We start from the raw sequence: 15,459 nt of genomic DNA on the forward strand, positions 1-15,459 counted from the left end.
CACTGTGCGCACACAGCCTAATGGTCAGCCATTGTGGAGCTGGGTGCAGGCTACTGATCTGCAATTAAACAAGGAAAGCCGATAATGAGAAGAACAATACAGTTAAGAAATCACTGCAGCAACCGGGGACGTCATCAGATTAAAGCGGGGGGAGGAGGAGGGGGAATTAATTGCGCTAATTAAGAGCTTTAAGAAAAAAATAAATTGTACAGTAACTGCGGAGAAACAGGGAGCGGCGGTGGCAGCCTGCGGGGCGTCTGGGGAGTGTACACTTCGGACCCTCCTGCGGCTTCACAGGTAATGCTGGGAGCTGTAGTTCAGCGCCACGGGATGTAGACCACAAATGAAGGGTGAATTGGATTGTCGACCACAAACCTGTATGTGTTGGGGGCTCATGGGGATCTGAGGAAGATGGAGAAGCTGGATGACGATATGCCCGATCTTCTGGTTCACAGGAAAAAAATAGAATCGTAGGAGAGGATTGTGGCAGTAGAAGGCACGCACACTCAGCCAAAACTGAGAGTGCATGATTATGGAGGAAGGGGTGTTCAAATAAGTTTTTGCTAATATTTAGAGGTCGGTTGTTTTTGGCCCTGTAGCTGGAGAGGGGGTCCCGCACGGCTGCTGTGTAACTGGTAGGTAAAGCTTCGCCCCTCTGTCTGGGTGTATACGGAGGTTGTGCGCGGAGTACAGCAGATCCGGGCGGATTACTCTCCGGCACAGTAGATCCCGCTCTGTGAATAGCTCGTTGTTCGGCCCTATCTCTCTGATCTGTAGGTGATTATTCAGGTCGTGTCTGGACAGGACTGTTTGCTCAGCTATTACCGGTGTTACCAGGCACTTACACAGCAGTTGTTGTATCAGAGACCGGACCCCACAAGAGATGGGGGGGGGGGGGGGCAACACAGGGTCGGGGTCTATAGAATATCCCCAAACCGTGAGCTGGTGGAGGCATCAGATACTATCCTCTGCAGATATAACGACTTTCTACAAAAGTTTGGAGGTACTTGTGAGGTCAGACCCTGATGTTGGGGTCCCCCAATCTGCTTTATAAGTGTTGGATGAGGCTGAGGTCGGGGCTCTGTGCGGCCGTCCCCCCCCCCCCCAATGTCTGTATGGACCTTGTGCACCAGGCACAGTCATGGTGAACTCAAAGGGTCTTCCCCAAAGTGTTCCCACAAAGCTCGAAGCTACAATTGTCCACAATGTCTTGTGCTTCACTGAAATTAAGGGGCCGAGGATGACCCCTGATAACAGCCCATAGTATCATCCTTCTGTACCAAACTGTACAACCAGCACAATGTTGTCAGGGGGTAACATTCTCCTTCACCAAACCCAGACGCAGATAGAGCAGTGTGATCCATCACTGCACAGAACACGTCTCCTCCAGAGTCCTGTGGTGGCGGCTTTACACCACTTCATCAGATGTCCAACATTGTGCTTGGTGATGTACGGCTCGGCATTGTGCTTGGTGAGGTACAGCTCGGCATTGTGCTTGGTGGTGTACGGCTCGGCATTGTGCTTGGTGGTGTACGGCTTGGCATTGTGCTTGGCGATGTATGGCTCGGTATTGTGCTTCGTGATATACGGCTCTGCATTGTGCTTGGTGATGTAAAGCTCTGCATTGTGCTTGGTGATGTACGGCTCTGCATTGTGCTTGGTGATGTACGGCTCTGCATTGTGCTTGGTGGTGTACGGCTCGGCATTGTGCTTGGTGATGTACGGCTCGACATTGTGCTTGGTGGTGTACGGCTCGGCATTGTGCGTGGTGGTGTACGGCTTGGCATTGTGCTTGGTGATATACGGCTCTGCATTGTGCTTGGTGATGTAAAGCTCTGCATTGTGCTTGGTGATGTACGGCTCTGCATTGTGCTTGGTGATGTACGGTTCGGCATTGTGCTTGGTGATGTATGGTTCGGCATTGTGCTTGGTGATGTATGGCTCTGCATTGTGCTTGGTGATGTACGGCTCTGCATTGTGCTTGGTGATGTACGGCTCGGCATTGTGCTTGGTGATGTACGGCTCTGCATTGTGCTTGGTGATGTGCGGCTCGGCATTGTGCTTGGTGGTGTACGGCTCGGCATTGTGCTTGGTGGTGTACGGCTCGGCATTGTGCTTGGTGATGTATGGCTCTGCATTGTGCTTGGTGATATACGGCTCTGCATTGTGCTTGGTGATGTAAAGCTCTGCATTGTGCTTGGTGATGTACGGCTCTGCATTGTGCTTGGTGATGTACGGCTCGGCATTGTGCTTGGTGATGTGCGGCTCGGCATTGTGCTTGGTGATGTATGGCTCTGCATTGTGCTTGGTGATGTATGGCTCTGCATTGTGCTTGGTTATGTATGGCTCGGCATTGTGCTTGGTAATATATGGCTCTGCATTGTGCTTGGTGATGTACGGCTCGGCATTGTGCTTGGTGGTGTACGGCTCGGCATTGTGCTTGGTGGTGTACGGCTCGGCATTGTGCTTGGTGGTGTACGGCTCGGCATTGTGCTTGGTGATGTACGGCTCGTGCAGATGAAGCTCCCGGCAGGTGCAGTGTTTGTGCTGATGTTACCAGAGGAGGTCTGCACTCTGCAGTTATGGAGTCAGCAGAGCGGTGGTGACTTGTCTGCCCTCTGCTCCTCAGCACTCGGCCCCCCACTCTATCGTGATGGGGTCTGAGTTGCTGCGGGTCCTCACTAATATCCCTCACAGGTGATTGGGGATGATTCAGGAGGAAGAAATGTCAGGAACGGACTTGTTACGTGTTTCTGGGAATTCTGGGTAACTTGGACCCCGGTGACTTCAATGATGTCTGTTTCTGGCGGGGGGGGGCAGCTTTATGTGATAATTACGTTCCCTCCTTTTTCCTGTGGTGGGATCTGTCTGTTCTCGGTGTTTTTGTGCCTCCGTTCTCAGAGCCAAGGTTACCCTTTGTGGTCCTGGGCTTTCCCCTTACGGGTGCCGCTCGGCTCTATTTATTGACACAAAGGCTTAGTTGTCAGAGCGCAGGTGACACATGACAGATTCTCCCCGTGCAGGTACACAGCGCTGTATGTACCAGGAGCCGTGTCTCCAACACAACGCCGCTTCACCGCTGCCCGGAGAGGGGATCGCCGCCACCCGCCACCATGGCATCGAAGACCAGCGGGAAAAGGGCCTCTGTGGCCAGTGTGCGGATCAGCCTGGACAACGCCGACAAACCCGGCCCGAAAATGGTAAAGTCTCACGCTGAGCTGTAGTATTATCATGCCTACTGTAGCGTTATAAGCCTATTACGTGCCTGATGTGCCGCAGGACAATAGCGCTGATTGCAGGAGGGGAAAAGCGGATTGTGACAATGATTAGATCCAGGAACAATCGCTGCAGAAATCAGGACAGATCTACAATTCACTTATCCTACTGGATCCGACCCATGAGCTTCTCTAGATGAGATATTATAAGGGGTCTCATCCCCTCCCCTGATTTTACCAAGGATGAAAAATCCTGGTCCTGGAACCTACAGAAGAGATTTTGTCCCCCAAAATATTCACACATGGTGCTGATGGCAGAGTATTCTAGGAATCTTGTAGAAATATGGCCGTGTGATGTCCCTGGTATGGCCGGGAGACGTCCAGCCTACCTAGAGAGAATCATGGAAATATGGCCGTGTGATGTCCCTGGTATGGCCAGGAGACGTCCAGCCTACCTAGAGGGAATCGTGGAAATATGGCCAGGTGATGTCCCTGGTATGGCCAGGAGACGTCCAGCCTACCTAGAGGGAATCATGGAAATATGGCCGTGTGATGTCCCTGGTATGGACGGGAGACTTCCAGTCTGCCTAGGGGGAATCATGGAAATACTGCCGTGTGATATCCCTGGTATGGCCAGGAGACGTCCAGCCTACCTAGAGGGAATCATGGAAATATGGCCAGGTGATGTCCCTGGTATGGACGGGAGACGTCCAGCCTGCCTAGAGGGAATCGTGGAAATATGGCCAGGTGATGTCCCTGGTATGGACGGGAGACGTCCAGCCTGCCTAGAGGGAATCGTGGAAATATGGCCAGGTGATGTCCCTGGTATGGCCGGGAGACGTCCAGCCTACCTAGAGGGAATCATGGAAATATGGCCGTATGATGTCCCTGGTATGGCCGGGAGACGTCCAGCCTGCCTAGAGGGAATTGTGGAAATATGGCCAGGTGATGTCCCTGGTATGGACGGGAGACTTCCAGCCTGCCTAGGGGGAATCATGGAAATATGGCCGTGTGATGTCCCTGGTATGGACGGGAGACTTCCAGTCTGCCTAGGGGGGAATCATGGAAATACTGCCGTGTGATGTCCATGGTATGGACGGGAGACATCCAGTCTGCCTAGGGGGAATCATGGAATTATGGCCGTGTGATGTCCCTGGTATGGACGGGAGACTTCCAGTCTGCCTAGAGGGAATCATAGAAATACTGCCATGTGATGTCCCTGGTATGGACAGGAGACGACCAGTCTGCCTAGAGGGAATCATAGAAATACTGCCATGTGATGTCCCTGGTATGGTTGGAGACGTCCAGCCTGCCTAGAGGGAATCATAGAAATACTGCCATGTGATGTCCCTGGTATGGTTGGAGACGTCCAGCCTGCCTAGAGGGAATCATAGAAATACTGCAGTGTAATGTCCCTGGTATGGACGGGAGACTTCCAGCCTGCCTAGAGGGAATCATAGAAATACTGCCGTGTGATATCCCTGGTATGGACGGGAGACTTCCAGCCTGCCTAGAGGGAATCATGGAAATATGGCCAGATGATGTCCCTGGTATGGACGGGAGACGTCTAGTCTGCCTAGAGGGAATCATGGAAATATGGCCAGGTGATGTCCCGGGTATGGATGTGAGACGTCCAGCCTGCCTAGAGGGAATCATGGAAATATGGCCGTGTGATGTCCCTGGTATGGACGGGAGACTTCCAGCCTGCCTAGAGGGAATTATGGAAATATGGCCGTGTGATGTCCCTGGTATGGACAGGAGACTTCCAGTCTGCCTAGGGGGAATCGTGGAAATACTGCCATGTGATGTCCCTGCTATGGACGGGAAGACTTCCAGTCTGCCAAGGGGGAATAATGGAAATACTGCCGTGTGATGTCCCTGCTATGGACGGGAAGACTTCCAGTCTGCCAAGGGGGAATAATGGAAATACTGCCGTGTGATGTCCCTGGTATGGACGGGAGACTTCCAGTCTTCCTAGAGTGAACTATCTGCTGTGCTGTCATTGAGGGCTGAATTATTTGTAGTATATGTGGAAACCAGGTAGCCAGAACTGTGTGATGATACTGCACTCTATAATAACACCCGGTATTTATGAGCCTCCCTTCTCTCACGTGTAGCCTATACGGAGTAAGCCGTTTCTGGGTAATGTGTCCATCAGTAATCAAGCATCTTGGAGTCTATCTGGTCTGCTGGCTGCACAAAGGATGACCAAGAACCTGAAAGTAAGTCCTAGGTGTATATGTATGAATATCTATTTGTGTGTGTAATATATGCAGGTGTATCTCAATAAATCTATATATTTAGAATATCATCAAAAAGTTAATGTATTTCAACAATTCAATAGAAAAAGGGAAAAATCATATATTATATAGAGTCATTACACACAGAGTGATCTATTTCTATATATTATATAGAGTTATTACACACAGAGGGATCTCTTCCTATATATTATATAGAGTCATTACACACAGAGGGATCTCTTCCTATATATTATATAGAGTCATTACACACAGAGGGATCTCTTCCTATATATTATATAGTCATTACACACAGAGGGATCTCTTCCTATATATTATATAGAATCATTACACACTGAGGGATCTATTCCTATATATTTATATAGAGTCATTACACACAGAGGGATCTCTTCCTATATATTATATAGAGTCATTACACACAGAGGGATCTCTTCCTATATATTATATAGTCATTACACACAGAGGGATCTCTTCCTATATATTATATAGAATCATTACACACTGAGGGATCTATTCCTATATATTTATATAGAGTCATTACACACAGAGGGATCTATTCCTATATATTATATAGAGTCATTACACACAGAGGGATCTATTTCATGTGTTATTTCTGTTAATGTTGATGATTATGGCTTACAGTCAATGAAAACCCAAAAGTCATTATCTCAGAAAATTAGAATAATTACCACAAAACACCTGCAAAGGCTTCCGAAGCGTTTTCAATGGTCCCTTAGTCTGGTTCAGTAGGCTACACAATCATGGGGATGACTGCTGACTTGACAGATGTACCAGAAGACAGTCATTGACACACTCCACAAGGAGGGTAAGCCACAAAAGGTCATTGCTATAGAATCTGGCTGTTCACAGAGTGCTGTATCCAAGCATATTAATGGAAAGTTGAGTGGAAGGAAAAAATGTGGTGGAAAAAAGGTGCACAAGCAACCGGGATAACCGCAGCCTTGATAGGATTGCTAAGAAAAGACCATTCAAAAATTTTGGGGAGATTCACAAGGAGTGGACGCTGCTGGAGTCAGTGCTTCAAGAGCCATCACACACAGACGTATCCAAGACATGGGCTACAAGTGTCGCATTCCTTGTGTCAGGCCCCTCATGACCAATAGACAACGCCAGAAGCGTCTTACCTGGGCCAAGGAGGAAAGATCTGGACTGTTCTCAGTGTCCAAGGTGTTGTTTTCAGATGAAAGTAAGTTTCGCATTTCATTTGGAAATCACGGTCCCAGAGTCTGGAGGAAGAGTGGAGGCCACAATCCAAGCTGCTGAGGTCTAGTGTGAAGCCTCCACAATCAGTGATGGTTTGGGAGCCATGTCATCTGCTGGTGTAGCTCCACTGTGTTTTATCAAGACCAAAGTCAGCGCAGCCGTCTACCAGGAAATTTTACAGCACTTCATGCTTCCCTCTGCCGACAAGGTTTATGGAGATGGAGATTTCATTTCCAGCAGGACTTGGCCCCTGTCCACACTGCCAAAAGTACCAATCCCTGGTTTACTAACCACAGTATCACTGTGCTTGATTGGCAGCAAACTCACCTGACCTAAACCCCATAGAGAATCTATGAGAGACACCAGAGCCAACAATGCAGACGAGCTGAAGGCGGCTATCAAAGTAACCTGGGCTTCCATAAGACCTCAGCAGTGCCACAGGCTGATCGCCTCCAGCCACATTGCCGCATTGATGCAGGAATTCATGCAAAAGGAGCCGCGACCAAGTATTCAGGCATTTACTGTACAGACTTTTCAGGAGGCGCCAACATTTCTAGTGTAAAATCATTTTTTCAGTTGGTCTTATATAATATTCTAATTTTCTGAGATAATGACTTTTGGGTTTTCATTCTTGAAAAATGTACATTTTTACATTTGTACAAATTTACATTTCTTGAAAAATGTAATATTACCAGTTATGTATATTAGATTTTATGACAGGGTATTGATCCAGGGAACTAGTCTGATTGCCGTATGTGGACGAAGGAAGGAAATTTTTTCCCCATTGGAACTTGTTTGCCACATTGGGGTTTTTTTTTTTGCCTTAATCTGGATCAACATGTTAGGCTACGGGTTGAACTAGATGGACTTAGAGTCTCCCTTCAACCTTAAAAACTATGATACTATGATTGGTTGTAAGCCATAATCATCAACATTAACAGAAATAAACACGTGAAATAGATCCCTCTGTGTGTAATGACCCTATATAATATATAGGAATAGATCCCTCTGTGTGTAATGACTCTATATAATATATAGGAATAGATCCCTCTGTGTGTAATGACTCTATATAATATATAGGAATAGATCCCTCTGTGTGTAATGACTATATAATATATAGGAATAGATCCCTCTGTGTGTAATGACCCTATATAATATATAGGAATAGATACCTCTGTGTGTAATGACTCTATATAATATATATAGGAAGATCACTCTGTGTGTAATGACTCTATATAATATATATTAATATATCCCTCTGTGTGTAATTACTCTATATAATATATATTAATAGATCCCTCTGTGTGTAATGACTCTATATAATATATAGGAATAGATCAGTCTGTGTGTAATAACTCTATATAATATAAAGGAATAGATCCCCCTGTGTGTAATGACTCTATATAATATATAAGAATAGATTCCTCTGTGTGTAATGACTATATAATATATAGGATTAGATCCCTCTGTGTGTAATTACTCTATATAATATATATTAATATATCCCTCTGTGTGTAATTACTCTATATAATATATATTAATAGATCCCTCTGTGTGTAATGACTCTATATAATATATAGGAATAGATCACTCTGTGTGTAATAACTCTATATAATATAAAGGAATAGATCCCCCTGTGTGTAATGACTCTATATAATATATAAGAATAGATTCCTCTGTGTGTAATGACTATATAATATATAGGATTAGATCCCTCTGTGTGTAATGATGCTATATAATATATGGGAATAGATCCCCCTGTGTGTAATGACTATATAATATATAGGAATAGATCCCCCTGTGTGTAATGACTCTATATAATATATAGGAATAGATTCCTCTGTGTGTAATGACTCTATATAATATATAGGAATAGATCCCTCTGTGTGTAATGACTATATAATATATAGGAATAGATCCCCCTGTGTGTAATGACTCTATATAATATATAGGAATAGATCCCTCTGTGTGTAATGACTCTATATAATATATAGGAATAGATCCCTCTGTGTGTAATGACTCTATATAATATATAGAAATAAATCCCTCTGTGTGTAATGACTCTATATAATATATAGGAATAGATCCCTCTGTGTGTAATAACTCTATATAATATATAGGAATAGATCCCTCTGTGTGTAATGACTCTATATAATATATAGGGATAGATCCCTCTGTATGTAATGACTCTATATAATATATAGGAATAGATCCCTCTGTGTGTAATGACTCTATATAATATATAGGAATAGATCCCTCTGTGTGTAATGATTCTATATAATATATAGTAATAGATCCCTCTGTGTGTAATGATTCTATATAATATATAGGAATAGATCCCTCTGTGTGTAATGATTCTATATAATATATGTGTTTCCCTTTTTGTATTGAATTACTGAAATAAGGTAACTTTTTGATGATATTCTAATTTATTGAGATGCACTTGTATATAAGAATTTGTCCGTTGAACCATTGACCTCAGGTCTTCCATTATGGCAGTGAATGGCTCATATCAGCAGTTTTTGTGTTACTCTTTAGAGAAGCTGCTGTAGGGCATTGTTGATTTGGCTGGGGTGCACAGGGCTCTGGCCGGCAATGAGTGATGGGGGTGAGGCCTTCTGAGTGGCTGTAAGTAGGTGTTGTGACGGTGCTGACACTAATAAAGCATGGCCTGAGAGTCTTCAGGATGGAGACACTAATTGTCTGACACCGCACATTTGAATAGGAAGCATAATATGAACTTTTATATTACATTTCCTTACAGTTTAGATATGTTGTAATACCGCTATTCACCAGTAGGAGTCAGCAGTTCCTGCCATTATTCCATAGCTGCATTATGTAGCAGTGGAGACAGCGACACCTGCAGGTTATAAGAGAGAAATAATAATTAATAAAAAATAAATTGTGTATTATCATATAAAAGTTCTTACTGCTGATGAGTGACACACGGCGGCCTCAGAGATACAGGACAGTTCAGTGGTGGACATCTGCAGGGGCAGCTCCGTTCATATACCAGAGTCATTATGGAGCTGTACGGATCAGTTCTGGAGTCCGGTCCATATTCATTGCTCAATGGACCCGCTCAGCTGTCACCAAGGGAAGAGCCCCTTATAGCACTGCTTATATGATCACTTTCTGTCTGACACTGGTTATAGGGGCACTATTGCACTGTTTATGTGATGACTGTCCGGCTGCCACTGCTTAGAGGGCAGTCTCAGACTGGTAGAGGTATGGCACGCAGGCACTGTTTATAGGAAACCTCTTTTGCTGGCGCTATTGGTGAGGGCTCTATTGGTGAGGGCTCTATATAAGTGAGGGCTCTATTGGTGAGGGCTCTATTGGTGAGGGCTCTATATAAGTGAGGGCTCTATTGGTGAGGGCTCTATTGGTGAGGGCTCTATTGGTGAGGGCGCTATTGGTGAGGGCGCTATTGGTGAGGGCGCTATTGGTGAGGGCGCTATTGGTGAGGGCGCTATTGGTGAGGGCGCTATTGGTGAGGGCGCTATTGGTGAGGGCGCTATTGGTGAGGGCTCTATTGGTGAGGGCTCTATTGGTGAGGGCTCTATTGGTGAGGGCTCTATTGGTGAGGGCTCTATTGGTGAGAGCTCTATTGGTGAGAGCTCTATTGGTGAGGGCTCTATATAAGTGAGGGCTCTATTGGTGAGGGCTCTATTGGTGAGGGCTCTATTGGTGAGGGCTCTATTGGTGAGAGCTCTATTGGTGAGGGCGCTATTGGTGAGGGCTCTATTGGTGAGGGCGCTATTGGTGAGGGCTCTATTGGTGAGGGCGCTATTGGTGAGGGCTCTATTGGTGAGGGCTCTATTGGTGAGGGCTCTATTGGTGAGGGCTCTATTGGTGAGGGCTCTATTGGTGAGAGCTCTATTGGTGAGAGCTCTATTGGTGAGGGCTCTATATAAGTGAGGGCTCTATTGGTGAGGGCTCTATTGGTGAGAGCTCTATTGGTGAGGGCGCTATTGGTGAGGGCTCTATTGGTGAGGGCTCTATTGGTGAGGGCGCTATTGGTGAGGGCGCTATTGGTGAGGGCGCTATTGGTGAGGGCTCTATTGCTGAGGGCTCTATTGGTGAGGGCTCTATTGGTGAGGGCTCTATTGGTGAGGGCTCTATTGGAGAGGGCTCTATTGGAGAGGGCTCTATTGGTGAGGGCGCTATTGGTGAGGGCGCTATTGGTGAGGGCTCTATTGGTGAGGGCACTATTGGTGAGGGCGCTAAGCTGGATGAGATTACAGTCACTCGTAATGGGCACACTTTGTGGCCGACCCTATCTAGGAGGCCTATGGCCAGCACTCTTACAGTGGGCCCTGTGCTGTGTCTATGGGGTGCCATGCTGTAGTCATATGGAACTTTATATGTTTTCTATACACTGTGTGCAGAATTATTAGGCAAATGAGTATTTTGATCACATGAAACGTTTTATACATGTTGTCCTACTCCAAGCTGTATAGGCTGAGAGCCAACTACCAATTAAGTAAATCAGGTGCTGTGCATCTCTATAATGAGGAGGGGTGCGGTGTAATGACATCAACACCCTATATAAGGTGTATTAATTATTAGGCAACTTCCTTTCCTTTGGCAAAATGGGTCAGAAGAGAGATTTGACGGGCTCTGAAAAGTCCAAAATTGTGAGATGTCTTGCAGAGGGATGCAGCAGTCTTGAAATTGCCAAACTTTTGAAGCGTGATCACCGAACAATCAAGCGTTTCATGGCAAATAGCCAACAGGGTCGCAAGAAGCGTGTTGGGCAAAAAAAGGCGCAAAATAACTGCCCATGAATTGAGGAAAATCAAGGGTGAAGCTGCCAAGATGCCATTTGCCACCAGTTTGGCCATATTTCAGAGCTGCAACGTTACTGGAGTATCAAAAAGCACAAGGTGTGCCATACTCAGGGACATGGCCAAGGTAAGGAAGGCTGAAAACCACCACCTCTGACCAAGAAACATAAGATAAATCGTCAAGACTGGGCCAAGAAATATCTTAAGACTGATTTTTCAAAGGTTTTATGGACTGATGAAATGAGAGTGACTCTTGATGGGCCAGATGGATGGGCCAGAGGCTGGATCAGTAAAGGGCAGAGAGCTCCACTCCGACTCAGACGCCAGCAAGGTGGAGGTGGGGTACTGGTATGGGCTGGTATCATCAAAGAGGAACTTGTGGGACCTTTTCGGGTTGAGGATGGAGCGAAGCTCAACTCCCAGACCTACTGCCAGTTTCTGGAAGACAACTTCTTCAAGCAGTGGTACAGGAAGGAGTCAGTATCGTTAAAAAAAAACATGATTTTCATGCAGGACAATGCTCCATCACATGCATCCAACTACTCCACAGCGTGGCTGGCCAGTAAAGGTCTAAAAGATGAAAAAAATAATGACATGGCCCCCTTGTTCACCTGATCTGAACCCCATAGAGAACCTGTGGTCCCTCATAAAATGTAAGATCTACAGGAAGGGAAAACAGTCCACCTCTGGGAGCAGTGTCTGGAGGCTGTGGTGGCTGCTGCACGCAATGTTGATCGTAAACAGATCAAGCAATGACAGAATCCATGGATTGTCGGCTGCTGAGTGTCATCAGAAAGAAAGGGGGCTATATTGGGCACTAATTTTTTGGGGTTTTGTTTTCGCATGTCAGAAATGTTTATTTCTAAATTGTGTGCAGTTATGTTGGTTTACCTTGGGAAAATATACATGTGAGATGGGAATATATTTGGTTTTTATTAAGTTGCCTAATAATTCTGCACAGTAATAGTTACCTGCGCAAACAGATATCCTCCTAAGATAGCCAAATCTAAAAAAAAACCACTCCAACTTCCAAAAATATTAAGCTTTCATATTTGAGTGTTTTGGCTTCATTGAGAACATAGTTGTTGATCAATAATAAAAAAAAATCCTCTAAAATACAACTTGCCTAATAATTCTGCACACAGTGTAGTAAGGGCTTATATGTAAAACAAATAATGTCTTCTTAGACCTCAAATCCTTTGACCCATTCCTGGTGATGGCAGCCATGTTGTACTCACACCCTTGTGTCTTGGTTAGGAGAGGAGAGCCCAGAAAGTGGCGATGGTGAAGAAGATTGAGATTGTAGAACCTCAGGTGAGTGACGCCATCTTGCCTAATGGTCACCATAGTGGATCACGACCTACACGGAGCGGGGGTGACATTTTCATTAGCAGATCCCCGATGTGACCGCCTATGATACATTCTGTCACTTCTAGTGTCTCCCCCACCCCCTATATAGTCCATTTCCTCCTTACAGGCGTATAAGTTTGTTGTGAACGCCTCGATGGCCGCTGACATTGTATAAGCGGCACAACTCCCGGGCCCATGCTGTCGTTGCCATGGCGACAAGATTTGCCAGCGTTCTGAGTTTAGCAATGAAAAGCAGAAACTCGGAACTTCATCAAATTCTGTAGTCATGGCAACAACAGAATGTAACCGCGGTGACATATTTATTTTTATTTTTTTGCAGTTGGGAAGATGAGAAAACATTTAAATTTTACTTAAAGGGCCCATTTATTAAATCTGAGAACATTTCCCCCAAAATAATGAACAAATTAATGGTTTTGATTATCACACCACCCCCCGGGGTCCACGATGTCAGGGGCCCGCACTATGTCCAGGCTTCATTTTTCATAGATAGCCCAGGAGCCGTGTTATATAGCCAGCACCCCGCACTGCCAGGGCCCGCTCCCCGGACCGCAGAGGTCAGGGCCCGCTCCCCGGACCGCAGAGGTCAGGGCCCGCTCCCCGGACCGCAGAGGTCAGGGCCCGCTCCCCGGACCGCAGAGGTCAGGGCCCGCTCCCCGGACCGCAGAGGTCAGGGCCCGCTCCCCGGACCGCAGAGGTCAGGGCCCGCTCCACGGACCGCAGAGGTCAGGGCCCGCTCCACGGACCGCAGAGGTCAGGGCCCGCTCCCCGGACCGCAGAGGTCAGGGCCCGCTCCCCGGACCGCAGAGGTCAGGGCCCGCTCCCCTTGCACTCATTTAACCTCTTTATCTGCCACTATGAACAAGGCATTTAGAAGGTTGGAAATAGGTTTGAGTCCTCTAGAAGGACAAATAAAAAAAAAACTATAATAGTCCATATCTAAACAATAAAACATACCGTAAAAAACGAACCCCTGAAAAACGCTATTAACGACAAATAAAAACAAATATCGTTTTTGGAGGGTAAAGTGGAAAAATTGAAGGTGAAGATGGGGCTCATGAAGAGTCAACCCTGTACTGATCTATTTCTGCTTTCTCTAACCCTACAGCCTCCATCTTTTGCCTCTCGGCCAACCGAGAAAGTCCAGGTCTCCTCCATAAGGAACATTCTGGAAAGCTACCTCTCCTTGAGGTTGGAGGACACCATCTATGACCCCCAAAAAGTCCCGTCGCTAGTGAAGGAGATCAGCGAGGAGATCAGGAGCCAGGTGAAGAAGGTCTTACCGGCACGATACAAAATGTTGTGTGTGGCCACCATGGGCGAGAGAGGTCAGGAAGACATCAAAGTGGTCAGCCGCTGCCTTTGGGACCCCCATGCTGACAATTACGCAGCTCACGTGTACCAGAATGATAGTCTGTTCTGTGTGGTGTCTGTATATACGGTATTCTGCGAATGACACTACGTGGGCCTACTACATGACTGTCACTATATGTCCTGTCTGTCGTCACTGTGACCCCAGCTGTGGATCACAGGAATTTCTCTGCCTCCGTAGAAACTATGGATGGAAAATTGGACCTGTCCGGCTCTGTTGCTTTCTAGTACTTATTGGGAAATGTAATATTTGAGATGCTCATAAAGGGTTAACCAGAAGGCACCTAATACCGCCCCCTGTATTGGACTTTGACGGGCTGTACCCAGCGCTGAGTGTCCATCTAAAACAGACAATATGGCGGCATAGTGTCTGCCGAAAGTCACCTGCTCCTGACCAGTCAGCGTCGCCATAGATTAGGGAGCTCTAAGCGCCCCATAGTTTGACCATTGCAGTAAGGCCTATGGACAAAAGGAACGTCAATGGCCATAGTGGACCCCAAAACCATTATTTGCCCCTGCGCCCACCATCTTTGGATATCACACAAATATCTAACCATGATTCTAATGTTTAATACATTTCAATAAATCTTCAGTGTCTTGTTATAGATTTATTCCAGGTTCTGGGGCTTTGAATGAAACTTCATAAAAAGGGGGTGGGGGATGGGGGGTGTTATCGTGTGATATGTGGCGATTAGATTAAAGGGCTCATTCACACGACCGTTCCGTTTTTGAAGACTGCAAAAAAAAACGATCCTGTTTTTCACGGATGCATCCCTGTGACAACTGCATCCGTTCTGTATACAGTCAGTGTATCATCCGTGTGACTTCATTTTTTTTTGTGGACCGCAAAAAAACAGGAGGAGAGTTACATGCAGGCCAGGGTATCTGGCCAGATGCTAGGCCCCACATAAAGTCTATGGGGAACAGAATCTGGGGCAAAGGGGTAGGAGCAAGCGCTACAAACTCACCAATCACCGGCAAGGCTGTCACACTGCTGCCGCGGCAGCTCTCTGATCTTCCCGAGCTGGCCGCTCATTAGGCTCATACATATTCACTCCTCCTCCCCCTGTGATTGGTTACAGTCAGACTCGCCCCCACGCTGAGTAATAGCTGTCTGACTGCAACTAATCACAGCCGCCCCGGTGGGCGGGTCTATATCGTACAGTACAATAAATAAATAATTTAAAAAAAAAATAGCGTGCGAATCCCCCCACTTTTGATACCAGCCAAGAT

General features: G+C 46.3%; 1 protein-coding gene across 1 annotated transcript; it reads left to right on the forward strand.

The window, feature by feature from the left end:
• Positions 1–222: 222 nt before the first annotated feature.
• On the forward strand, positions 223–14,831 carry LOC142302042 (dynein light chain Tctex-type protein 2B-like). The gene is made up of 5 exons (XM_075343117.1): positions 223–297; positions 3,024–3,200; positions 5,333–5,437; positions 12,745–12,801; positions 13,964–14,831. The coding sequence occupies exons 2-5, from the start codon at positions 3,114–3,116 to the stop codon at positions 14,309–14,311; spliced, it is 597 nt and encodes a 198-aa protein (XP_075199232.1). The 5' UTR covers positions 223–297; positions 3,024–3,113; the 3' UTR covers positions 14,312–14,831.
• Positions 14,832–15,459: the final 628 nt, after the last annotated feature.

The sequence above is a fragment of the Anomaloglossus baeobatrachus genome, chromosome 4 (assembly GCF_048569485.1).
Source record: "Anomaloglossus baeobatrachus isolate aAnoBae1 chromosome 4, aAnoBae1.hap1, whole genome shotgun sequence".
In the NCBI taxonomy this organism is placed as follows: domain Eukaryota; kingdom Metazoa; phylum Chordata; class Amphibia; order Anura; family Aromobatidae; genus Anomaloglossus; species Anomaloglossus baeobatrachus.